The 27,138-nt window shown below is 39.3% G+C and overlaps 1 protein-coding gene across 2 annotated transcripts; it reads left to right on the top strand.

The window, feature by feature from the left end:
• The first annotated feature begins 889 nt into the window (after nucleotides 1–889).
• On the top strand, nucleotides 890–26,310 carry EXOC3 (exocyst complex component 3). 2 transcript variants are annotated; one of them, XM_066184892.1, is made up of 13 exons: nucleotides 890–992; nucleotides 3,755–3,939; nucleotides 7,746–7,965; nucleotides 9,724–10,405; nucleotides 14,880–14,997; nucleotides 17,396–17,521; nucleotides 18,996–19,096; nucleotides 19,596–19,706; nucleotides 20,440–20,590; nucleotides 21,316–21,438; nucleotides 23,652–23,813; nucleotides 24,960–25,087; nucleotides 25,536–26,310. In XM_066184892.1, the coding sequence occupies exons 2-13, from the start codon at nucleotides 3,796–3,798 to the stop codon at nucleotides 25,705–25,707; spliced, it is 2,238 nt and encodes a 745-aa protein (XP_066040989.1). In that variant the 5' UTR covers nucleotides 890–992; nucleotides 3,755–3,795; the 3' UTR covers nucleotides 25,708–26,310. The 2 variants fall into 2 exon arrangements, with proteins under 2 accessions (XP_066040989.1, XP_066040992.1); XM_066184895.1 differs by lacking the exon at nucleotides 890–992 and adding an exon at nucleotides 1,013–1,046.
• Nucleotides 26,311–27,138: the final 828 nt, after the last annotated feature.

The raw sequence follows: 27,138 nt of genomic DNA, 5'->3' as shown, positions 1-27,138 counted from the left end.
AACCCCCACGAGGCACCTCGCCTGCCCCCATTTCCCACTGGATTCTGCAGTCCGGTGCTAATTTCTTAACTACCTGTCTTTTTAAAAGCACCGTAGTGTAGTTTTCTCTTATGTACAAATTAAACCCTAAGCACGCAGCTTCCCTGAGCCTCAGCGGTTCTGAGGTGCTGAGCCGGGGGAGGCCGTGGTGAGAGCTGCATCCCGGCGGCCACACCACGCTCCCGGCACGTCCCTTGCTGGCATGGCAGCGCCCTGGGGTCTGGGCAAGGCGTGAGGAGACAGCCGACACCGCGGGCTGAGTGAGGAGTTTCCCTTCTCCTCCGCCGGGATAAACAGCTTGCACACGGATCTGAAGGCACCTCGTGATGTGCAGCTTATCCAGCTTATCCATTTTCAGAATACAGAATCAATTAGGTTGGAAAAGACCTCTGAGGTCGTCGAGTCCAAGCAGGTTGACCCAACACCACCGTATCAAGCAGACCATGGCACGGAGCCACATCCAGTCATTTCCTGACAGCCTCCAGGGACAGTGACTCCACCACCTCCCTTTGGCAGTCCATTCCTACGCTTAATAACCCACCCCGTGAAGAAATCACTCCGCGCGTTTCCTTTTTTTTTCCCCAGACGACACCCCCTGCAGTAGGCGACCTCTCCAACCCAAAGCTTAAACACCTCACAGGAGTCGCGAAGTCTGGTTTTTTATTATTATTTTTTTTAACCGATTTCGGCGACTTTGAACTGATTTTCGGCCCCAGTAGCACATACTGAACTTCTTAACAGAAAAACTGTAAAAAAAAAAAAAAAAAGAGAAGGAAGAGGAGTGGGAGAGTGGGGGGAGGCGGCGCCGCCGGCAGCGGGGTGCGCGTGCGCGGCCGGGCGTGCGCCGGCGCACCGGCGGCTGTCAGCGCCTCGCCGAGCAGGGGCGGCCGCGGCCCCGGTACGTGGCGGCCGCGCCTCCCGCCGCTCCCCGCCCTGTCCCCGCCGCTGCCCCGGTGAGCGCCGCCGCGCCGGCCACCGCCGGGATGTCGTGGGCTGCAGGGACCCCGGTCTGGCAGTGGGAAGCGGAGGGGGTGGGGGGCGGGATGGGCCGGGGCGATCCGGGGAGCCCCTCGGGGTGGCGCGGCCGAAGGGGGTGCTGAGGGCTCGTCCTGTCCCGGGGCCGCGGCGGAGGGCGAAGGAGCTCGGCGTGCCCACGGCAGGTCTCCGGCCTTTGCCCGGCAGGGACGGGCACCTGCGTCAGTGCGAATGACTTGAGCTGAGCCACCTCTGCCAGGGAGGAGCCGGGCGGGTCTGGGGCTGCCGCCGCTGCTCCCCCAGCTCTGTTCGGAGGGCTCGCTGCGTTCCTCCGGCCCAGGAGCTCCTCTGCAGATGGGCAGGGGCCTTCCCCGGGAGCCTGTCTCCCCCGCTGGCTCTGGAGAAGGCTGCGATTGCAGCTGGAGCCTTCCTGAGTCGGCTCGGGACGTAGTTTTGTTCACTTCTGCCTCTATTTTGCGCTGAGGACATATGTAGCTTTGACTCAGCTTCTGTATGAAGTTGGCGTGGCTTCCTAAAGTTTGCTGCTCCTTTTGGGTGGTTCTACCAGAGCCTGTCTGTCTCGACGTGTTAGTTACAGTGTGCTAGCTTCTGATTCTGCTGACGAGGTCAGCTAGACGTGCCTGGGTAGTGGCTGTGTGAGCGAAAGGTGTTGTAACAGCGGGATGTATTCTGAGTTTTTAGTAAGGGCAGAATTAAGGATAAAGCTCTCTCCTGCAGAATACCATTTCTGTAGTAAATTCATATTTTAAAGCGTAATATTTTTTTTATTTTAGGTAGAGCCCTTGTAGCTTGAAATGGATTGAGCCAAACAAAACTGGCATATTCATTCCAAAGCACAAGTGATGGAAATAGATCTCACATGTTTAGATGAAGAGTAAGAAGTCAAACATGGTTTGAGTTAACCAGGCCAGTAGTAAAAAAGTACAGGAGTTTACACTGTAGAAATAACTCTGGAATAAGTTCATACTTGTGCATGTAATTCTTGTAGGTGCTACAGACATGGAACTTGAGACATAGACTTGGTCTCTTACAGACTAGCTCACAGGCAAACTTTGCCTGGAATGATTTTAGCCATGATAAATTCTAAAATTAGGAATTTTGTTAATGTTCTACCAAGTCTGGCTGGGACGTAGTTAACTTTCTTTATAACAGTCTTTACAGTCTGTGTTTTGGGTTTGTGGCAAAAAGAATGCTGCTCTCACCGTGGTGTTTGGCTGTGGCTGAAGGGGGCTTGGCCAGTGTGAAGACTTACTCTTTTTCCTAATCTGCCCTCCCCTTCCCTTGACTAGGCCGGGGATGGGCAGAGATTGAGAGGGCACAGTGGGGACATCTGACCCAAATTGGCCAAAGGGAAATTCCCTAGTGTGTATTAGACTTAGTTATAAAATATGGGGGGTTGTTTCCAGCAGGAGACTGGCTGGAGGATTAGTTTGCTTCTGAGAGGTGGTGAGCAATTTTCTTTGCTTCAGCTGTTTCTTTGGGTTTTTTGGGTTGGGAGGTGTTTCTTTCATTTATCAAACTTTCTTTCTCTTTTTCCCACAAGTTTTCTTGCTTTTGCTCTTTCAGTGCTGTGCAGTTCTTTAGATCGGTTAAATAGTTTTTAAAGGGTTCTTTAAACAGTTCTTTTGATCACTGTTCTGCTGAGATTAAGTGATGTGCTGGATTTATGAATGCAGACTGCTCTGAAAATAGATATCTAATTTCATGGAATAACATGGGTATGAGAGAGTATAATCTCTAGCTGTGGCAGCAGAACCTAAAATGTTCTGTTTGGTTGCAAGACTAAAGACATAAAATGTTGGAAATAATTTGGAAGCAACGAGGAGCACCAGATGTGTTCCTCAGAGGACTGTAGACACCATGGTATTGCATCTTTGGTGATGAGATCCTCCCTATTTTCTGTTAGTAGCTGATGAAGTTTGAGAGAGCATGTCTGTCTTGACGGACAGCAGATGTTACTTTTTTCCCATATGTGTTTGCCTGCAAGTCTTGGCTTCACTAGAAATTCTGCTGGAGACTGAGGTGAAACACTTGAATAATTTTCCCTATACCCCTGATGGACTGCACTGATGCTGTGAGAAAACAAGGAAATCAAAAAATTACCCATCAGAAGCCTAAATGGAAGTGCTCTACAGTTAAGTCTCTGGGTTTGGAGCTTCCACTATTGTGTTTCTCCCCAGTTTTGGTAGCAAATTTGACCTATTGCTGCAGGAGGACTGTGGTTCTCTCAACTGCACCCAGCTGTAGTTCAGGATGAGTTAGGACTTTTGCTTGAACTTTCTACAAGATTCCATTATGCTTGTCTTCTTACCCTTTTAATAGGCCAATCTACCCTTGGATTAAATAGAATCTCTTCTTTTAATGAAGATTTGCTGGTTTTGTGGTGGTGGGCTTTTTTGGTGGTGTTTTGGTTTTTTGTTTTTTGGTTGTTTTTTTTTTTTTTTTTTTTTTTTTTTTAAATTCAAGCTTAGAGCAAGGTAAATGGAAAAACAGCAACCAAAAACATTTCAGGGGGACTATGAGACTGAATTAAGACCCTTTCAATGCAGTTCTTGTAGAATTCCAATTGCTTCTCTTTAGAATGCGGTTTAATGATTCTTCTGTCAAGTTCCACTGCTTTTATTGCCAAAGTTAATTCTCCAGTTGTTAACTTGGAAATGTCACATAGCCTTTGAATGAACAAAGGTGGGTTTTTAAAAAATGTTTTCTTGCTTTTCAGTCCTGTTAAGTAATGAAGGCATTCTGAGGTCCCAATCAACCATGGAGGAAACAGACAGGGAAGCAGTTGCAACAGCTGTTCAGAGAGTGGCGGGAATGCTGCAGCGTCCTGATCAGCTGGACAAAGTGGAACAGTATCGCAGAAGGGAAGCTCGTAAGAAAGCCTCAGTAGAAGCTCGACTCAAGGTACAAAGTTGGATAAACCTGAGTGTCTGTGGTGTAGCATGAGTGTACTTTCTTTCTTTTTTTTTCCTTCTGTTTTGTTTTTTTGTTTTTTTTTTAATCTGCATTTCAGCCAGATGGATAGTTTTAAACCAGGAATTTCAGTTTTTGCTTTGCATCCAAACTGGAAAATTTGTGTCCTGAAAGTAATGCAAACCAATGTTGTACATCTTACTAATATTTTATTCAAGCACTTCAAGTATTGTTAGGTCCTGTACCTTCTACAGTTTATTCATGGGCAGCTACCCTGCTGTGTAGCCTGTCAGCCAACAATCCTTTGTCTTAGTGATTGAATACTGAACTTGTAACAAAAAATTGATGATTGCATCTGAAAAAGGATCAGTGAGTTACCCCTCTGACTTTTTACATGTGTTTAGAAAAGATAGGGAAAATACATCACATTCTTGTCTCTTGTGGAAGTGACCCTATGATTTTGCTCCTTCTTCACATGTGTGTACATGTGAGTGGATGCACATTTACATGCAGGGACTTGGCCTGAAATAGGAGTGTGGTCACCCTGTGTTTATTGTTTGTGTGTTACTGAGTTCTGTGTTTTCTTCCTTTACTGGTATTTGCTAGCAGTCATTTTAGACCACTGTATCAAGCAGGTGGAGTAGAGTCTTAGAAAAGCGTTTTGGGAAACATTTTCTTGGGTCGAAATGGTGTACACTGTATCTAATATTATATTCCACTTAGTTTATCTTATAGCTCTTTAATGGCTCCTCCTTTGTGGGAGTCTGTTTGAAGTAGAAGAAAACAAATTTTCCTTCACTGTGAAAAATTTTGGTATTTATATATAATATGATATTTATGTATAGCAAATTGCACGTTGATTTTTGTAGCATAGAAACAGAAATTCTTCTGATGATGTGGACTGGGCTTTTCAGATTTGAGTCAGGAAGCATATAGAGTTTATTAATAATGGATCAGCTGTTTAGTTACTGTGATCTATTTATAATATATGAGCACAGTCTGACTGCTTCTATAGACCGTCGTGACTAAACTTTGTAAGTCTCTGCAATGCCTAAATCCACTTTATAGCTATTTTCCCTATTGTTTGCCTTTAATTCCATCATCCGTAGGTGGTTGAAAATACCTGTTCCAAAATAAAGTTCAATAGCCCTTAATCCACTCAGGATGCATTGCAGAAAAAGGTGCTGGTTAGTGGTGCAATGGGTAGCAGTGCTGGTTTTCCCATGAGAATTACCCTAATGAATGGGAGCACAGAGAAGATGTAGGAAATACTCTTGCTGTGGATTTAAACTGTATCTATGTGTGGTGTGGAAGATGGGGAGACAGACATCAGGATCATCAGCCAGAGGAGTTGCTGACTTGATTGGCTTGGCTGAATTGATTACTGCTTCATCTGAGTGAATGAACACATGGGAAATCTTTCAGTGCAAACATGTTAGGTACCTCTTTCGGGCTGGATAGGCTGTCATCTTTGTCATCATTTTCTTCCGGTGTATCTAAATATCCTCTCCCATATATTTAGTTATGTCCATTTTTTATATCCCTCACTGCATTTCTTCTCATGTAACATAAATTCTTAGAAGAAAAACTGCTTTGAAACATACCAAACTCATCTTTTTTGTGTATGAGGCTGGTGGCACTCAGTGAGGCAGTGTTTTTAGGGTTCAGTAGCAGAACTCTGAAAGGGTGTGTGGAATAGCACCAGGTAGCATTGTAGACTGGTGCTTTTGGGTTCTGTAGTCCAGAATGGAGAAGAGCTGCTTGAAATCTCTTCCAGAGCCTGTAAAATTATAATCATTGGGAGCTATTTTTGTTTGTGCTCTTCCTTGTCGATGGAAGAACTTCTCTGTGAAGAAGCACTGTGTAATAAATGCAGATATCATAGGGAAGTTTCTAATTTGAGGGTATTCTCATGAATCCTCTCCCATTTGATACTTAGGTGCTGTGCAAGCATGGATTTGAGCCATAGTGAGACCAGGAAGCCAGGATTCTGGCTTTGTGTTGAAAGCTATCACTTGAAAAGACGTAAAAAGAGAACTTTTGAGCCCTTTTTTCAGGATGGCTTAGTTTTCTTCTCATTTCTTTAATGCAATGATGATCAGTCCAGTCGAAGATGGATATGCATCCTAGGAAGCAAAGTCTACAATGCTAGGCTGGGACATGCTTTGCTCCCTGCCCCATCAGCCCATCCCCTGGCCCCAGCTGACTATTTGAAGACAAACTGAACATGGATGGATGTCTGTTTTTAGAGTTTTCTTTTTCTGTTTGTGTCAGAGACTGAGAACCCTGACTGTTTCAGTTCAACATTATCAAGTTTCTGCAAAAAATAAATAGGGAAAAATTTGAATATGTAATACTTGGAAGATCTCCCTCAAAAGAAATTATCAAAGCAGAAGTGTTGAACATTTAATAATCATGTGATTTTTAAAATACTTTTTGGTCAGCTGCAGAAGACTGTGTTTGAGTATCCTAATTATCTCAGTTCCTGTAGAGGAAAAATGTGTTAATGCAGCAGTTCTATAGATAGAAACAGTATAAAAATGCCTTACTACTGCTTAATTGTGCTGAGGCTGCCAGGAAAATACATTTTTTACCAGTAAAATCAGCATGTCATAATTTGAAAGTACATAAATAATCTTAATTTAAAAATCACTGCATTTTTCTGGGACTTTCCTAGTACATGTAAAACACAGTAAATGTTGTTTGCAGTTACCAGGATTTCCTCTTTGGCTTCTAGTATCCGACAAAAAGTTCCACAACTGTCTAAGCTTTTGGGCCTTAAAAGTCTGGCAAAGAACATGTTTTGAGCTTAGCAAAATTATTAGTGCCTCATTTTCATTACTGGTTGCCTCAAGTCCCTGATCTATGCAGCTGAGTTTTCACTGATGACTTGCTTGTCTTTTGAAGCCTGTTATTTCTAGTTGCATTTCCCACTCGCCTGATTTCTCCTTCATCACATCTTTTTGAAACTGCGTATCTAAAAAATGTGCTGTGGATGTGATCTGATTTCTTTCACTCAGATACACACTGATAATGCATTTTCTGTGAGGTGTCTGGATACCTGAATGATATTCAGGCCTAGCAGCCTCTTTGGAGAGTCATTATTTCAAGTGTCACTTGTCAGAAGACTTCCATGTCAATAACCTGTCTTTATGCCGAAATAATCTAGTAGGTGCCTTGTTGGTTTGGTCATTGATGTTTCACAGCATGAAAATAGTATTCACTTTGGGGTTTTGTTGTTTGTTTTGACTGAATTGCTTTAGGGGGTTTTTTTGCCTTCAGGAGCTTTTGGGGTTTTATTAAGAGCATTTCAGAATTAAATCTGGGCTTTTTTAGAACATTTTCGTTGCAAGTAAAAATTTGTAATTGCTTTAGTAAAATGTTTTGAGAATCTGTACATACCAAACATTCTAATGAAACATCAGCTTTCTTTGATATCCCCCTTTGAAATTAATTTATGAAGGAAATGCAAAGAAGTCTCATTCCTTTGATCCTGGTTTAATATAAAGTTACAATCCCTCTCCCTATGCTCCTATGTTAGTTTGTGGGTGGACTAATTGTATCCAGGTCCTTCAAAACTAGATACAGCTTCAGAACTTCAAAAAAATGACATGTGGGCACACAGTGTTGTGCACAGGCAAGCTTGCACACTTCTACTAAATTATAACATTTGCTTTTCTTTTTTTTTCTGCTGAAAATGTTAGCTACTGGAATGAAAATTTAATGTTGAGAAATGTTGAAAATGTGAAACTTATGAAGGTTAATACAGGTTCTTTCTTTGTCTTTTTGTGTTTAAGGCAGCAATACAGTCACAGTTAGATGGAGTACGAACAGGTTTGAGCCAACTGCACAATGCATTGAACGATGTGAAGGACATTCAGCAGTCTTTGATAGATGTCAATAAGGACTGGAGACAGAGCATCAACACTATAGAAAACCTCAAGGATGTTAAGGATGCTGTAGTGCAACACAGCCAACTGGCAGCTGCTGTAGAAAATCTCAAGAATATATTTTCAGGTAATTTGCTGTTCTTTATATAACCTGTCACATACTGAACACAGTTTAATGTGGTGGTAACAGCTGTAAGGTTGTCAAGTAATGCTGAGAGCTTTAAACCTCACTGGGAATGAAGAATGAAGGAAGAATGACCTACACATCACGTACAGGGAAGTAGCTGGTAACCACTTAATATAGATGAAGACTGAATTGTGCTGTAGGAACTTTTAGTCTGACCATTCCATACAACTCACAAAAAAGTTTCTTGCAAGCAATCAGTAGCTAGGATAACATGTTTGGTATAAAAGACTGAAATATGGAAGCAACAGATACAGAAAGAATATATGTAAAGTTCTGGTATGTTGCCACCTGAGCTGGACACCTACAGCGAGCCTGTTGGGTACAAATAGTACAAAATGATGTTAGGAGGCAAAACCATTTTGTACCACTGCACATCTGTGAGGGTTTGCAGAATGAAATAAAACTAATGTAATAAAATGGATACTGTAAAGATAAAGAAAATGTGATTACCTGTGTCATTTTGTGTAGCTGTGGTGGAATGCACACTGCATTCCGTCTTGAATCAGGGTGAATTCCTTGCTAGGACTTGTCTACTTAAAAATGATTTTATATGTCTTAGCCCTATAACAGGGACTAAACCTATCAGACTAATTTGATTTTATTTAAACAGTATATTCTCTCCTTTTATCTTCTGATACTAATACACAAAGTACTATAAAGCAAAATTTCCTCCCAGCCATACCAGGTTGATTAGTTTACTCTGTGTGTACCTAACCTCTACAGTATCAGCTACAGTGTGCAACTTAAAGAAAAAGGAATAGTTTGCATGCAATGTCTAGCAATTAAAAACAAAGATCAGCAAAATTATGCATGTTCCAATGTGGAGTTGTTTTGGGGGTGTTTCATTTTACACAGATGAATGCAACTGAGACAATAAACCTTTTGAGGCTTTCTGAGAGGTTTTTAGGATGAAGCTTCTCCCCCTGGAGCTGTTAAACAGTATAGTTGTTTTGCTCAGAGATGATCAAATGTTTAGAAACAAAGTGGGTTTTATCATGATTGAAAAGACAGTTACACACAATCGTTTGAACTTTTTTTGGGCTGCCAGCTTTATCACTAGCTGCATTTTTTGCAGTGACAATTTTTTCTGATGAGATTTTTCAGTTCTTACCCCACGGGATCCTAATCTTCTTCTGTAGGTTTCCTCAAGTAATGAGAAATAATAAAGACAAAAAAAATCTTCTAAGTATTTTAGCAGCATTGGTAATTATCGCTATCCTTCATTAGTGCCTTAAGCAGGCAAAAACTGTTTGAGAAGGAGATAAAATTTGGTGTTTGTTGGCTTTATGCAGCCTCAGATTCAATGAAGTGAGTGACTTTTAGTCAGGCAAGTTAAAAGCCTTTTATGTAATGTGTAAGAAGGCCATCACTGCAGTTTTTTTCACAGTAGACCTTCCAGGATTCATTCATTTATTTTTTGGCATCCGGAGGGAGAGAGAAAGTTATGTTGGCACTATCATCTTTGTTTAGACACTGATCAAACTGGAGCTTTATAGTTAATAATGTATAAAGACACGTAATATTTACTAACAGTTTTTGAATACTTCAAAATAATTTCCTTTCAGATATTTTAAAATAATTCCTACAGCCGTTCTCCAGCTTCTTTCCTAGTGCTTTTATTGTCTTGTGTGAATTGTTTGTATTTTGATAGCAGTGTCGTACTCTATGTGATTTTCCTCTTCTTTGCCTGCCTTTCAGTTCCAGAGATAGTCAGGGAGACCCATGACCTTATTGAGCGAGGGGAACTTCTGCAGGCTCACCGGAAACTGATGGATTTGGAGTGTTCCCGTGACAACCTGATGTATGAACAGTATCGCATGGACAGCAAAAACACCCATGACATGAACCTCATCCACACATACTTTGGGGATATGCAGAAACTGTCTGAGGAACTGGCCAAGCAGCTTTGGATGGTGGTTCAGAGATCTCTTGTTACAGTCCGTCGAGATCCAACCTTGCTCGTCTCTGTTGTGAGGATAATCGAGAGGGAGGAGAAAATTGACAGGCGCATGTTAGACAGGAAAAAACAGACTGGGTTCATACCTCCTGGCAGACCAAAGAAGTGGAAAGAAAAAATGTTCAATATTTTGGAGAGAACTGTGAGCACACGGATTGAAGGCACTCAGGCGGACACCAGAGAATCTGACAAAATGTGGCTGGTGCGGCACCTGGAAATCATCCGGAAATACGTCCTTGATGACCTGCTGGTGGCTAAGACCCTGCTGGATCAGTGCTTCCCTCCACATTATGACATTTTCAACAGGTTGCTAAACATGTACCATCAAGCTTTGGCCAACCGAATGCAAGAACTTGCTGCAGAGGACCTGGAAGCAAATGAGATCGTTAGCCTTCTGACTTGGGTTTTGAATACATACACCAGGTAAGCCCCCCTTATCTTTTCTGTAAGAGGAGATATGCAAAACACAGTTTGTGTTAATATTTGCATGTGTATTAACATACAAAAAGATAAAACAGAAGAGGGAAAATACCAAACTAGCAAGTTCTTTACTATTCATTACACATTCTGCTTCCTGGAAATTGCTCCTTAAAACTTGTTTGTATTTTATAACATATAATTTTGAGTTGCTTAAAATTTTAATGCTGTTGAAGACTTGCATGTGGCTAGAGTCACCTTGTATTTGTGTACCAGTTTGGTGAAGTACTGGGAAGAACAGGAGACTGAGAGCTGGTGTGTGAAACAAAATGTTTGTTGTGGCCACAGCCCCGGAAGATCTGTATGATTATTAACTTTCTATTGTTCTCTTCTACAGGGGGTGGGACTACTTCACTTGCCTCATTACTGTTAAATGGAAAGAATGTGGTAACTTCCTTTAGGTTTTCTTTCAAAACTGTGTGATGATTTGTTTATTTAGAAGAGTTTCTGTTAGGAGTTGTTTTCTATGATAGTCTTATGCTTATTTGTTTTGACTTGTCTGATTTGTTGGGATAACTTAAGCATTGTGGAGGGTTTGCTTTTTTTTTTTTCATCTTCCAGGTAGAAACAGCTCAAATGGCGACTGTTTGGTTTTTGCTGGCATGTAGTTACTAGAGCAACTGATTTGTTTGGGAAAAAGTGCTGCTAGCCTTTCTGTGGCTCATGACTGTAATCCTGTTCTGAATAGCTGGCACTGACCCAGCTTCTGTGCTGTGTGTACTTTTGATGCCTTCAGTTGTTCAATATCACTAATGCAACAGGTTTAGACATTTGCTGGGTTTAGAGTATAGTACCATAAAGCACATATGTAGGAGATAATACTGTTCTGGAGAGTTCTTATAACCAGCATTAAGGTTTGTGTTCAGCACTCTGTGCTTTGCTCCACACTGCAAAGTCCTCCTTGTTTTTCTTCCCTGCAAGGGAGAATCAGGAGCACCCACTTGTGCATACTTAGATACCTATGCAGGGTGTAAGAGATGCAGCCTCTAATAAGCTGAGTTAATTGGCCTTTTCTTTTGAAGGCCAGAGGAATTACTCTACAGGAATGAAAATCAGAGATATGAGTCCTTCTCATGTATGACCTTGGCAGAAATCCTGCTCCCAGGCTCTTCATTGGTGTTCTGGGGCTTATGTCACAGTAAGGCAATTCCTGGTCTTAAAATTGCCCTTCTACCTTTCCCCCAGAAAGCAGAGTAGGTTTTTAAAGAGACAGTTCAGAGCTAGAGCTCTAAATCCGTGTGTTCCATCACTGGAAGGGCAAAGGGAGGAAGCAAAGCCAATGTTGTGTCTATTTACAGAGCAAAAAAATCTTGCTCAAGCAAGTCATGAGGCTGGTAGCACCTGGTGGCTGAGTCTTGTGAAGAAAGGGAAGCAGTGAGGGAAGTAGGTACAGTACAGGATATCTGAGAATGCTCTTCTCCCCGTGTATCTGCGTAACAAGTGGGATGGAAATTAGAGGAAGTACCTTCAAGGAAAAAAATTAAGTCTTTGACTTTCTCTCTTCTGTTAAAAAAAAAAAAAAAAGCCCAAGAAGGCAGTACAGGAATTGTATTCTCGTATATTACAATAAAGGGTTATAAATAGGATGATAATTACTGGAACAGGTTGCCCAGAGAAGTTGTGGATGCCCCATCCCTGGAAGTGTTCAATGCTGGGTTGGATGGGGTCCTGAGCAGCCTGCTCTAGGGGGTGACATCCCTGCCCATGGCAGGCAGGTTGGAACTGGATGGCCTTTAAGGTCCCATCCAAACCATTTTCTGTGATTCTGTGAGAATTAGCCATTGTGTGTGGGTAGTGCACAGTGGGGGAAGAAATCAGCTCAGGTTTCTGAGTGGGAAAGTAAAGTAAGTTCTCAACAGGGATATTTGCAGAGCTTACCAAATCACACTTGCTGGACATCTTTTAACAATCCAATAAACAATTCTCCACAGGGATATGTTTATAATAAACTAGGAAGGGGAATGGACTATCTGGCATCATGAGAACTGTGACTACTAGAGGGAAAATATAAATTTGTATTGTATTTTACATATTGCAGCTGCACTTCAAAACCCAACTGAGAGAATACTGACTGAAAAGAAGCACTGAAGTTTTATTCCATATGATGAATTGTTAAGGTCATGCACAACTTTTTTTTCAGTATTTGCAACATAGGAGATACAAAAGAGTCATGGGAGTTTCTTTATCAGAGTGTGGTGTCTGCATGGAAACTGTTTTTAGAAATATGCTCGACTCACAGCTCAGAAATAAAATGATGCTACCTGTAGAATAAGAGCCTTTAATATTTGAGTGGGACTTTTACTGTGCTAGGTGGGTTTCTCTTTCATGTTGAAGTCAATGAGTGTTTCGGAAACATTCTGTTATTAAATCTGTGTTGGGTTGGGACCAGGACCCTAATCTGTGTTTGAGGAAAATTATAAGCCTTGTAAGATCCTGATGCTCATAATCATAGTGTCATTTTATGAGATACTGATCGAGTATTGACAAAACTGCTAGGAGTACATCAGAATTGCCACAGGTGGAGTCAACAATGTTCACTTTAAGGAACAGAAGGAATGCTATTATACATGTAGCTGGATGCTGTCTCTGGAGCCAGTGTCTCTTTTCACCAGATAGAGCAGGACTGGTGACAGAATAGAAGCTTTCTAAAATGCTTTTTTCCAAATAATACAATTATGTTTGAAATTTCAGCTTGATTATAAACTTCTTGTTGAAGGTAAATAACTTCCCAACAGTTAGAAGTTTTGTGCCACTTGGAGGAGGGTTGTCTGTAGCTTCTTTTCCCCTAGGCACTTTGATTATGACAATCAGGAAAGAGAAATTGTGTATAGGAAGAATTTTTGTGTTGTGGGCCAGAGGTAGAAGCTTTTGGTCTTTGGTTTGGGGTTTCAGGTGGTGTACTTTGAGAAGAGGTTAATGTCTCTGTGGCCTTGTGATAATGAACAGGGATAATGATGTACAATGAGGCTAGAAATATTTTCTAACATGGCTAGCAGTGCCATAAACAGCTTCTCACATTTCTTCTAAATCAACCTAGAGCAGATCCTGCTCTTACATGTGTTCTTTCTGTAGACAGCAACCAAATGGAATTCAGTTTCCTGAATAGATTGAGCCACTTAAAATAATTTCAATCTCTTTTCTTAAAAGCCAGGAAGATGCTATTAGTGTAGGATGTTCAGTCACAGTGGCTTTTATGGTTTCAAATACAAGAATTTTGGTCTTTTATGTTGGTAGCTGTAGTGGTATTTTTTCAGTGCATTGAGAATTATTTTTTTTCCAGGAAGTGGAAGCAACACTGTGCTGACTCCCTGCATGTGCCCAGAGAACAACTTCAGTTTGCAGAACTATACAAACTGGACACTGGTTTAGGAATTTAAGTTGTCATTTGTTCTTATAGTAGCCTCTGCAAATACAGAATCCGTGGTTTGCTTCTGAAAAGCACACTATAAATGGAATGTGAAACAATTTATGTTATTAGGATTGAATATATTACCATCAGCTGTTAATAAAGCACTCTCTGAAGAGTGTGGGTTTGACTTATTGATTTTTTTGAGCATGAAATATTAACAGCTCTTGCTACGTTGTGCTTTGGTATAGCTTTGGGGATTTTTTGATTGCACAAGCCACTCACTGTATGATCTTGTATAGATGCAAAATATCAATGTAAAATACTAATTTTATATAATCCTTGTCAAAATATTTTGCTCTAGTTTCTTTCAAATCCTATAAAATCAAGACCTTTTCTTTGCAAACAGTTGCTCTTATACAGTACCCATGAACTGCACCTTTGATTTGTCTTCAAAGATGGTTCTTCTTAGATTAGCTGTGTTCTTTACCAAGACAGGAAGCATAGGTAGCTTTTCTTTTAATATATTTTAATTTTTACATGGATGTGATGGAAGTACCAAAACAGGAGCTCTTTTGAGGATCAGAGGACAGTAATTCATACTTGTTATTGATCTGTACTCTTCTGAAATTCAAAATGTATAAATTGTCTGTCATCACCTCTGAAATTCAAAAGATACATAAAAATGTCCCCTACAAAGAGCCCACAGGATCAACCAGTTGGCTTTTATTTCGTTTCAAGTAATCATTAATTCTTGTACATAAAAGTAAGGAATGCATGGAAAGGTTGTATATGTTAATGTGTATAATATTTTTATTATATCCTGGACTGTGGCTTTTACATTCCATTCTTTCATTCATGTTGTTTTATTTACATTTCTTGTAAATGCATCTATTGTTGCAGTTGCTATGGAAAACTTTTTGAAATGTGTAGGTATTGGAAAATTGCCCTTTACAATGAACATAGAAAAGAAGTTGCATAGGTTTTAATTTTTAACTTTTTATCTAATTTTTCTTTATTAATCTGCAATGTTTTATTCTTTTGGTTTTTTGTTGTTTTGTTTTTTTAATTCAGTGCAGAGATGATGGGAAATTCAGAACTGTCTCCTGAAGTGGATGTAAATTCTCTGGATGCTCTGCTTTCACAAAATGTGGTAGACCAGCTTCTCAGCAAGTATATGTCAACACTCACTGTGAGTAATAGCAGTGCAAAGGCACATTCAGATGAGTTCCTAGCTGCATTAGTACCTCAGTGCTGTTCCTGCATCAGAGAAAACTGTGACAAATGTGAATCCAACACCATCGCTTGTATAAAAATTTTCATATCCTATGCGTAAGTTTCTTTATCAAGTCATAATTGAATGATTTTATATACCTAAATCATGGCATTTCAAGGAAATTAGGTTTTACAGACTCTTAATAATAATTTATTAGAAAGGAAGGAATTCCAGTCTTCATATGCCTAAATCCATAGTGCTAGTATGTTAGCACTTAAAATGACACTGTAGGCAGTTTGGTCCCCATAGTAACCACATCAACATTTGATACAGATGTGATCTTTTCAAGGTAATCAGGATGTTCATGTTTGCCAGTTTGAGTCTTTAAACAGCCTTTTTCCTTTCATGCCTGTTAACTGCATGAGCATAATTTCCTTTTGTGGATGCCGTTTCAAGTGTATCTTAAATCTAACGGCACTGCTTTGTTATCCTGAGAGTCACTAGAAACTGGTCAGATTCATGGCAAAGCAAGCATTATGTGATTGTCAGATCCACTAATTGCCTCCAAAAGTGGATATTTGGGTAGTTGTAACTTTGGACTTGCTCCTTCTTAAATTGGTCAATGAATTCCTACTCCTCCTGACTTCAGGAACTCTGCTAAGCAGAGGAGGGAAAATTTTGTGCTTCATTGGATGTGTCAGCTACTAAAACATGTCCAGCAACTGCTTGGATTTTTTACTCATCACAATAATATGAACCAATCTTGTAATGAGTCAAGGAAGTTGTCAGTAGAGGCTCTGCTTCCCATTAGCTTTACTAGGACTTTTATACAAGTTTATTTTTCCGCACTTACCTTTAGGACAAAAAGGTTTGTTTTCTCAAACTACTTTTGCCTTGACTCAGGAAATGCCTTTGGATTAATTTTGTCCTCACTTAGCATAAAAAAATACACCTATATTGGTTTTTTAGATTTTTTTTTCCTTACTTACTGAAAAATACTATGTATGGAATGTTGCTTTTTTGTTTGTAGAATATAAATAAAACAAAGCTGCTACTCTGTTAAACAGAGTGCCTTTCTTTTTGCTGCTTTTAATTTTTGGCTGTGTCTTTCTTTTAAGGCAGAAAATACTGAAACTACCTATTTGTTTTGTTTCTACCTTATTTCTTTTGATGTTGTTTAAAAGTGGTTTTAAACACAATGTAACTAGTTCTGTATGGCTAAGTACAAGTAATTGGGACTATCAACTTAAAAAGTGATGTTTACATCAACAAAAATGTCATGAGAAATAAAATGCTAATAGATTTTAAATTATTTCTAGCATATTATTTTTCCAATCACCTCAGCTTGAAAAAAGTCTGTAAATGCCGATCTTAAGGTAAAAAAAAGTCCCCTGGGCTGCTGGCTTAAAAGATTAAATCATACAAGTCATATCTCATTAGAGCAATTCCATGCTTATGAGGAAGAAGGGTAGTGCATTGTTTCACACAATTGAAGAGGGTTCTCTATGGACTTTCATGACCTTTCTGTTTGTGCCTACTGGTAATGTGTAATTTTGAATGGTAGGGCACAGTAATACACCTGTAACATGCTGGAAAGAGGTACAAACATTTATATTGCTACAGGTTTTAAGCAAACATGAACAAAGCAGAAAAGAGGCAGAAATCACCAACCCAAGCAAGACAGAAATGAAAGAATCCAATGATATATTTAGCAAACATGCTGGTCTTTACTCTTGTGAATAGGTCTGTGGTATGTGTCATGCAGAAAACTGGCTTAATCTCCTGCTAAACCCAGTTGTTCTTGATGTCTGCGTGCTGTACAATGTGCTGGGCAGATGGGAGGAGAGCCAGCCATTGTATATGTCACTGTGTTCTGCTGCACTTGAGTTCCAAGAAGTACAACCCATTTAATCTGATCCTGGGGTTTTGTCCCTGGCAGCAATGAGTACCAGTTTCCTAAAACCTAGGTGTAGAAGGAAGTACAGGCAGATAGGTGCTATTTTTCCTCCATTAGGTATTACCTTACTTTTTTCAGCTGCAGAAAAATTCAGTTTGAAACCTAAAGCCTGAGCTTTAATAAGTTCTTCCAAAATTAGGAAATATGATGATTCTGACAAACTGGCCTGCCCTTTGTGTTAGGAGCACTCCCCTTCCAAAATGTGCCTAAGCTTCAAAGTACACCACTTGTGTTCCAGTACTAACCTTTGTCTTTGTCAATGCAATTTATAATTTGTCTGTTACCTGTATCCTGTAGGAATGGCAAGAGTGGTTACTCTTCAATATGGAAGTTATTGCTGTTCTAGGTATTGCAGCAGGGGGTTTTGTTGTGTTAAATTAATTTTTTTCTTTCTGTTGGTTGCTTTATTTAATGAAGTCTAACATCATTGGCTGGCTGCGAAAAGCACTGGAGACAGATAAAAAAGACTGGATAAAAGAAACTGAACCAGAAGCAGATCAAGATGGGTACTATCAGACTACACTCCCAGCTATTGTTTTTCAGGTATAAGACTACCTGTTTATTCTAGAAATCTACAGAAGCAGTACATGGATTTGGAGGCATGGAGGGGAAGTTAAATTTTCTAGAACACTGTTGTTTCTGTCTCTGGAAGTATAGTGGGGGTTTTTTTTCCCCTGTAGAGCTGTTAGTTGGAGGAGTTGTTTCTTTGAAGATTTTTGTTTATCTTCTTTACTTCAATAGTTCTTCTTTATGTGTAGATTAGAAACATATTTTCCCCAGCCTGTTTAGTTGATATTTGTATTTGGTGAGCTGCTTTTACTTAGGTCTCTTGATATAAAGCTGTAGTATAAGCAAAATGTGACTTATTAGAATAGTTTTTGTTAATATAGTGCTGAGTTAGGCTGTTTGTTAATAAGGTACTAAGGTAGTTAGGCATGTATTTGTTACTATAAATTATTCATTATATACAAACACCTAATACTAGAATAATAGTTCCACTGAAGGTTGAAACTGTTGCTGTTTTATACACTACTTCAGTTAACATGAATGCCTGTCCAAATAAAAACCAGGAAGGATAAGGCTGTTTCTAAGATCCTTAAAAAAAAAGAGCCACAAAAATTCCCAAACCTGCACCACCCTGTTGTTGGTAGTGGAAAGTTTTGAAAGTGATCTTTATCAACCAGTAAAATGTCAGCTTATTATGCTCACTTTCTAATTTTTCTTTACAAATATTGTGTTAGGTACCTTCAATGAAAGATAAGTTATCTCTTCTTCCTGCATTTGTTTCTCACTTTGGTTTTTTTTCCACCTTATACCAGGATTTTTGCTACATTCTTTCACATTTGTACTTGTTCCAAGGTTTACTTCATCTAATCATTTTCAGAAAGTGTGTGATGTCAAAGAAACTGGTGGCTGATTATTGGCTCTAGTGACGTCCTGAGAAGGACAGCAGTGCTGACATACATGTAGCAGTGAAATTTTCAAAATCATCTTAGCATAGAAGCAGCTCTTGTTTCCACCTGGCTTTGTATTCTTCCTTTCTAGTTTCCCTCCTCAAACACAGTTGCCTGTAAGTCACCTAGATCTTGTACCTGCTTGTATTTCTAAAGTTAAGAGGCTCCTTTATTTCGCTTGTGTGAGCTCACTACTTTCATATATGGAAGAAGCAAAGGAATTGAGTTGTAGGGTTATTACTAACTGCAGGAGCTGACCCTAGAACTTTGATACATTTTAAAGCCAAAGCACTACTGAATTAAAGAGATTAAGTATTGTTTTGCTGAAGAAAAAATGCAGCTGTTTTCAGTATCACGAGAACACTGCATTAATGGTTGCCAGGAATATATTAATTACACTTGTGAAAATAGTGGCTTTTGGTTTAGTCTGAAAAGAACCCAACAAAGCCAACAAAAAGCATCTGTAGAGCTGGTGTTAGCAATAGTCTCTAAGACAGGACTTCTGTCTTTGTTTTACCACTGATAAAGGCCTCTCTTTATAATTAAACTTCTTTTTGTCTTAGATGTTTGAGCAGAATCTTCAGGTGGCTGCTCAGATAAATGAAGATTTGAAAACAAAGGTACTCATTCTATGTCTTCAGCAAATGAATTCATTTCTAACCAGGTAACATAATGTTTAAAATGCAAATGCTTTATCCTACCTCAGTCTTTCTTTGTTCCTGTAGTTCCAATATTTAGGGTTTTCTGTTTGGATGTTTCTTTATTGATTTGCCTTTCTCCTATCACATTCATGCCAACCAAGCTTTTCTTCCCCTTCCTTTTCGTCCTTTTTTTCCTTCCCCAGTTTCACTGCAGAAGTTCCTCTGTGCTGGTGAGTGGCACTTTCAGTTCCTGTCTACAAAAGGCCCTTAATTTTTTGAGTCAGTTCTGCTTTCTTCTATATCTCAAATTTTCTAACTTTTCCTCCAAAAGAAGTGTGAAAACACCTCCTTGGCTGAATTCTGCCCAGAACAGAAAGACTAGGCATCACATGAGCAACACACTCTCTTTATAAAATACTTCTAAATACCTGACAGACCTTTATAGAGCATTTGGTCCTATGGGTGTATTTGAGTTCTCACAGCTTTGTGTCTGTTTAATGCCATTCCTTGTATGTGTTACAGGTACAAAGATGAAGCACAACTGTACAAAGAAGATCATCTTAAAAATCGTCAGTATCCTCAATGCTACGTTCAGTACATGATTGCAGTCATCAACAACTGTCAAACTTTCAAGTAAGTCTGCATGTTCTTGCAGTATTGTGAGAAAAATAGCTATTGATATTTCAGTTGTAAAACTACCTCTTCCCAGAAACTTCTCCTCTGTATAGAAAGAGGGTTTCAGTTAAGATAGTTCAGCTGACTAAATAAAGGCAACAAGTTTAAAGATAGCACTGTTTTAAGAGGCAGGTATTGTGATTGCTTTTGCCTTTGGCAAACCAAGCCATTGCTCCTCACCACTGAAAAACCACTTGTTATTTCAAGAATTTTATTGTCAAAGGAAAATTTATCTTCAGCTTCCAGAATTTGAAGAGGTCATTTCAGTTAGTTCTTCTGGGTCTGGTCATCTTCTCTTACATTGGATCTCCCACAGATCACCTTCAAGCAATGTGATCAAGGTGAACTGAACTGGAGAAAAGTAAAGGCAGAGCTTCTGTGAAGAGTACCAGAACGTGGCTCATGTTTCAGTGATGAACAGTCCAACTTCCTGTTCATGCTTCACTGCTGCCATTTGCAGGTCTACACATCATCAGCAATTTGCTACCAACACACAAGTAGTCGACACTGGCCACTCCAAAACCATGCTGGAGAGTAAACTATGGCTTACAAAGCAAGCAGCAGGCAGTGTTTCCCCTTGCAAAAATAACTGTCTGCTGTGGCTTCTTCTGTGTTTGTACTCCAAAAATTTATTAGTAGTGCACCTGTTCATCAGTGGGTGATGAAAAGCCTTTTTCTTTTTTTGTCACAGAGAATCTATCATCAGTCTGAAAAGAAAATACTTGAAAAGTGACATGGAAGACACATTGTCAATCAGTCATGCAAACATGGATGCAACTTTAGACATCATTGCTAAAGAAGGCTGCTCTAGCCTGCTAGATGAAGTCTTCATGGATTTAGAGGTTAGAACTTTTTTTCCTCAAAAAACCCAGAAGTATTATATAGAAAGAAAAAAATAATTCAGAATGAAATAGTTGTGGAGCCTTTTGATTGCTAAATACATAAAATATGTGGGTTTTATAAATGGGCTAGCAAAGTGTCAGTGCACATTAGTGTTGTTCTTCACTGGTATAGTTTGCATGTAGGAGACTCGAAGGTTGCTTAATTAGGTTTCATGGGATAAGGCAGGTGCTTTGTAGATAATTCATATTTTCTAGCAGATGTACTTAGTCTTATGTTGTTGAGTTGTAAGAATTATTTGGGCAACTGCTGCTGATATTAAGTTGTCATTGCAGGTACAATTCACCTGTAATTAATGTATTTAATTGATTCTAACAGGGGGCCCTTTCTGTCTGGTAGATTTCCATGTTTAGGAATTCTAGCTTCTTGTATAGAATCCCTCAGGGAAAAAATAACTGCTATAAAGAAATTGGGCGTATGGGGAGGGAAAGAGGGCAATTAGAGAAACAGCAGGAAATGGTGAAGAAAGATGCTCTGGGACTTGTTAGATTTGTAATAAAATTTTGAACTAGTATAAATGCCTTGAGTGGCTCACAGGAGGAAGGATGTTGGAGAAGCATAGTTTAGAAATTGACAACACTTAAAGTTGTCTCCCATTTTTTAGTAACTGCACTGATCTGATGAAACTTTCAAAACCCTGATCTGATCTCGTTTGTCACCTTCTCAGCCACATCTGAATGAGCTGATGACGAAGAAGTGGCTGATGGGGTCTAATGCAGTGGGGACTATCTGTGTCACTGTGGAGGATTATTTCAATGACTTTGCAAAAATTAAAAAGCCTTACAAAAAGGTAGGTGCAAAATACTCAGTGATGCTTCTGTAATGGACTCTGAGCGTCATGTTGATTTGGAATTTCTGAACACCACATGGAATTCAGAACTGAAATGCAGAAATTGGAATTGATCCATTACTGGAAAGGAAAAAATGTTCATCAGTTCATACCGCAGAAGTCTGAATCTACTTTTTTTTTTTTGTTCACAGGCATATAATATTGTCAAAGACAGATCTAAGTTGCAGTATTTAGTCCAGGAAACTTCTTGGCATGTTACTAGATATTTTTACCCATTTGTACTTTCCTACCTCTCCTCAGAAGTTTGTAGTCAGATAAAATCAGCTCTTCTGAAACTAGTTTTGCTGGTCTGTAATTACCTTTTTTTTATAAATGCACATCAAGTAATTCCTAGTTTTAATATATACAATGAAGTATAGTGCATTTGGTGCCATAAGGGTTAAGAAATGCATTGCTGTGTTTAAAGTGCTCTTATAATAGTAAATGTGGTAGGTTATGGGTTTCTTTCCCTCTAGTCTGTCAAAGGATATCTGGATTTCTCTATTGATAGAAGCAAGTACAATAATGTGGAAGATTAAAGGCAGGTTCATGTAATAACACAGTGTTAAATGATAATGATTGTCTAACACTTAGGAACCTAATAGAAAAAAAAAGCTAGCAAGATCAGTATTTACTGAGGTCTTTGAAGAAGCTCTTAGAAGGTCTTAAAAGATAGAATAAGTGTATGATTTGGAGACTTTCTTACCTTAATTCTCAAAGTGATAAAGGGAACCGCTCAGAATTTTTCTGATGACCTTTTAACCTTCAGTATTTGCAGATCCTAGAGGCCTTATTATGTAAGTATATGTATTTACAGTCCAGAAGAAGCACACAAAATAAGTTGTCAGTCCCAGAATTAGTCTATATCCATGGAACAGCTTTCTTCTCCAGATTTACTTTGTTACTATGAGGTGTGAGTACTTGGCATGAGTTTTGAGGTGTTAATACCAATCTCTGCAGTCACACATGTTTCATCATGTAGCATTTATTGCCACCTTGTGGGGAAGAAGCTTGCAAGCAAATTCTTTGGCATTCAACATACCTGGTTTTCCACTGTCTCCCAGCACAAAGAAATCTCCCGTAAAAGATTTTTGTATGTTGTAGCACAGGCTGGACCATGCTTTTGTTTCCCTGATTTGTGATGGGATTTTTTCAGGTTTTAAAATATTCTTGGATAACCCTGTTTTGAAAGTACAGTTTTTAAAAGCCACATGAAAAACGCACCTCCAAGAAGACTGTAGCCCAATGGGAAGGACACAGTTTTGAAACAGAGGATATCTGGATCTAAAGGCATTCTGCTTTACTGTTTTCCTTGTGTGTAAATTGAATGCTCTACCACAGCACTGTTGGCTCTTGTGGAGTGTTCTCAGTGGTAGTGGAGCTGTTACTTTCCAGCAGGATGGGCCATACATGTCAGCCCCCCACAGTCTGTTCTGTGCAGTTCATTTTCCTTTGTGTAATTGGCTTCAATTCCACCAACGCAAGAGAAGCCATCCCTGAGCAACCACCTAACTCTGGTATTTCTTCAGACTCTTGAGAGCAGAACTTAAAATTGCATTTTCTCTGTTCTGGGTGGGGGTTGTGACTGCCAGTACTTTGCAATCTGTTCTTTTCTCCCTTTTTTATTCCCCCCTCCTTTTCTCTCTTTCCTGAAATATTTTTTTTCAAATTTTGACTGAAGAACATGTTTCAAGAACAACTTGAAACTAAAGTTTGATCATCAATAAAACATGATAAAAAGTTTGTGACTACCTGTTACACCAGCTTTTCCTTAATCATCAGTAACTTTGCCACCGTGCTTAAGGGGAAGAAAAATCACCTGAGAACTCTGCTTACATTCCTGTTGAAAAATAAGCATGTGAAGGTTTGGGGGTTTTAGTTTTTAACCTCAGCATTACTCTTGCACCAATACCAGATTCTTCATCCAGGTATCAGTAGGTATTTGTCGTTATTAAAGATATCTTGGGTTTGTTGCTTCTTGTGACTGGCTCATTGTTAGTGAAGGAGGGATTTTCATTTCTGTTAAAACTGTGAAAATCTAAAACCACTCAATCTGTATTAGCGGAAATTGTGTACTGGTGTTTACGTGTAAATACACAGTTCAAAGCCCAAAAATAATGGCTCCATCTGCAGGTATCACTGGCATAATCGACCACCCTTTTCATTTCTTTCAGACAATGACTCTTGAGGCCCATCGGCGAGTGGTTGTGGAATACATCAGAGCAATCATGCTAAAACGTATATCTTTCAAGAATGCAGAAGAGAGAAAAGAGGGTGCAGAAAGAATGATCAAAGAAGCAGAACAGTTCAGATTTTTGTTTAAGAAGCTTGCAGCTGTAAGTATTTGCTTTGTGTAGCACTGTTAAGCTGGTAATTTACAATAACCACACATATTTATTGCTCAGGGGAAATGGGTAGAGTTAAATCTCCATGTCTCCAAAATGTTGGTGACTTGGGAATATCAAAGATGCCAGCTGAGAGCACAGAGAGAGATTCTGAACACACAGGCCAGCTGCTAAAATTCCCGAGCACCAGTTTCTACTGCTTAGTGTTTATACAGCTCTCTGCAGCTGAATATTTGGATGGCCTCAGAGACATAGGTACCCTGAATTCATAGTAGTAAGTGAAAGAAAAAAGCAGTTAAAAAAAAAAAAAAAACCAACAAAACTGTGTGCCTTTCCTGGCCAGAAGAAAGGCTGATCTGGCATCAAATAGATGTCATTACTTATTAGCTAAGGAGCATGCAGTGTGTTCAGTTGGATCAGTAAGATGAGTATGTTGACTCCATTTAAAGTCCAGTGAAAATAGAAAAGACAAGCTAAAAAAGGTATTTGAAAATCAATGTACAAGACAGGCCTAAAAGTTTTAGCTGCATAAGGAACAGGGATCTTCAGGAAAGCTCCTGGGGCCAACAGATGACAAAAGAATGCACAGAAAGATGAAGCCTGAAAAACTAGGGTAGCTGATGGAAGAGGTTGTGGAATAAAGGAAACAAACAATACCTGATTGGCAGAACCAGATGACCTTGAATTAAGGATACTAAAACAGCCCACAGTTTAAACAGATGCAGTTCAATCAATCAGTTGCTAAAAGCTGCTTTTGTGGCCAGATGACTTCAAGGAATCTAAGAGAGGGCCAGTTTTGAAGAAATGTTTCAGAAGAGATCTGGCTTTCATGTCAGTTATTCCTAATATTTATGCTCATAATTACCCAAAGTTGAAGACTAGAATGTATCATCATTTGGATAAATACAACATATTGTTTGTAGGACACTACTTCCTTCACTGATACTCTCAAAGTAGGTCTCTGAATAATGAACAGGGAGAGAAAAGGATTATGGTCACAATTCAAAAATATTTTGGTTTTTTAATGTCTGGAAATTCAAGGGCATTGTCATACAAAATATAAAGGATTATTTGTAGATTTGAGGGGTATTGCTATTGTTTTAGGGCTTTTTTAATATTTTTTGTTAACTTTTGCAGGGCTCTGGAGAGGACACTGAAGGACTCTGTGACATCATTGAAGCCATTGCAGAGGTTATCAAGCTGACTGATCCTTCACTGCTCTATCTGGAAGTTTCAACTTTAGTCAGTAAATACCCAGATATCAGGTAATTCTCTTTGCCCTCAGATTTGATATATATAGATAACATCATAATTTCCTTGGGTTTTGGGCAAATTTTAAAATGTAAAACGGTGTGAAAATGTGTTTATATTTTTCATATTTTAGAATGTAACCACTTGTGGAAAATTATGCAAATGTACAATGTATGTGAGCTGGACTAGGAGTTACAACTACTTAAGTACAGCAGAAGAATAGTGAAAATACTTCAGTTCTGTGTGTTGGATGGATGAAATAGGTTTTGGAGTCCTAAAAGCAGCCAAAACAGTGCTTTATATTGAGCAGGAAAAACCAGTTCTGAATGAGTAGAGATCTGATAAAGAATAAAAAGTACCTGCTGAAACTGAGTGAAAGGTTTGCCAATTCAGTGCCAGTTTTGACAAACTCTTACTTGTGCAAAGCCACCTAATGCCAGTTTCACCCTTTTCCTTTGGCAGGGATGACCACATTGCAGCTCTGCTGACAGTGAGAGGCGATGCCAGCAGAGATATGAAGCAGACCATCATTGAAACTTTGGATCAAGGTCCAAGCCAACCGAATCCAAACTACGTGCCAATTTTTAAAGAAATTACAGTTCCTACTCTCACTGTGCCAAAACTTCTTAAGTAATTGACAACTCTGTGTTTGTGTGTCATTACTGCTCTGGGATCAACAGATTTGAAATATTTGTGGGCAAATTTGGCAATGCTGTTTTGAGTGAAGTTCAATAGGCATTGATTCTTGCTAGGCATATTTCTTTCTAAAGACTTGGACATGAGGAAATGCAAGGTTTCTGAAGGAAGGATTAAAGGTCATGTTTGAAGAAAGAAGCTTTTAATGGCATGGGGTTTTTTTTACTGACTGTCACAGCTGGTTTTGCTGTCAGCAAATACATTTTTCTTGTGGAATATGTTTGCACAGTGCACTGCAATGCTGTATAAAGATATTTATACCAAAACCTGCAGAGCTCTATTAGTCCTGGATGTACTAACATACATCACTTACAATACCTAAGCAGACTCCTTTAGAACTGTCTTTATATGGCACTGCATTCAGTGTTAATGTCAATCCACTTTCACATTATATTTTGTGTATGTACTTACTTTGGTGTAAAATAGTTTATTGCAGAAAACTTAATTATGAAATCGGTTTCCTGACTTAAAGGACTGAATGAAATTGCTACCGTGCAATTTGATTATGGGTTGAATAAATAAATAAAGACATAAGGTACAATTTTTTTTTCACTGATTCACTAAAAACAGCATATAAAGCACACCAGTTCAATAAAATGTTAAACCATTGCTATGTTCAGCTATGACTGTAGATTTACACAGCATGTAAATCTTTTTTGTTGTTGTTCTAAGTGTGAATAAACATAGGATTTAATAGTTTTCTGAAAACAGAAGATACTGGGTTTTATTTCCACAGTATCTAATTATAAAATAGTACTAGACAGTTGTGGATTCAGAATTCCTTGATGGACACATTTAAAGCATTATCTCTCAGTACCTGACCAGAGCTGTCAGAGGTAAGCACAAGGAAGACACAAGCCTATATTGTTTTAATTTAACATTCTGGACTTTGGGTATGTAATGCCTTTGGCCTGTGGCCACCCAGGCCTTGTGCCATTCCAGCTCTGTCCCTAGCCCCTCTGTACCCCAGAAGAAGAGGTATGTACAGGGGCAGCAGTTTGGATAAAGGGCAGATCTGAGATTGTGACCTTCTGCAGTGACAGGGACAGTGTGTCCTCAGAGATGGTTCAGTAGAGCATCGTCTTGGTATCTCCGTGCTTGAGGGATTTTAGCACAGGAGGTCTTTGGGTCCCATGAGACCGTAAACTCTGCCTAGAAATTGTAGGCACAGGGAGGGGAATTTGTTTTTCAGAGGGTTGTGTTCAGCCTTCCGTAAAAAATTCAGTTAAAGATGCTAATTTGGCTTGTACTCTAATTCCATCCTATCCCTGAAATTCTTTCCCTGTGTGTTTTAATCCTCCCTTTGTGTAAGGGAATCCGTTCAGTGGGCTTTGTTTCCCTCTGTCTCCCTTCTTCCTCTCAGCGATGG

This window comes from Chamaea fasciata, unplaced genomic scaffold, assembly GCF_029207755.1.
Source record: "Chamaea fasciata isolate MVZ Bird 193981 ecotype frontalis unplaced genomic scaffold, bChaFas1.0.hap1 SCAF_1, whole genome shotgun sequence".
NCBI classification, from domain to species: domain Eukaryota; kingdom Metazoa; phylum Chordata; class Aves; order Passeriformes; family Sylviidae; genus Chamaea; species Chamaea fasciata.
This window is presented reverse-complemented; position numbering and strand designations above follow the sequence as displayed.

Coding starts and splice junctions, on each gene's coding strand:
- EXOC3 (XM_066184892.1), top strand. CDS start 3,796: ATGGAGGAAACAGACAGGGAAGCAGTTGCAACAGCTGTTCAGAGAGTG. Junction 14,998..17,395: donor AGTATATGTCAACACTCACT/GTGAGTAATAGC, acceptor TATTTAATGAAG/TCTAACATCATTGGCTGGCT. Junction 19,707..20,439: donor AACAACTGTCAAACTTTCAA/GTAAGTCTGCAT, acceptor TTTTTGTCACAG/AGAATCTATCATCAGTCTGA.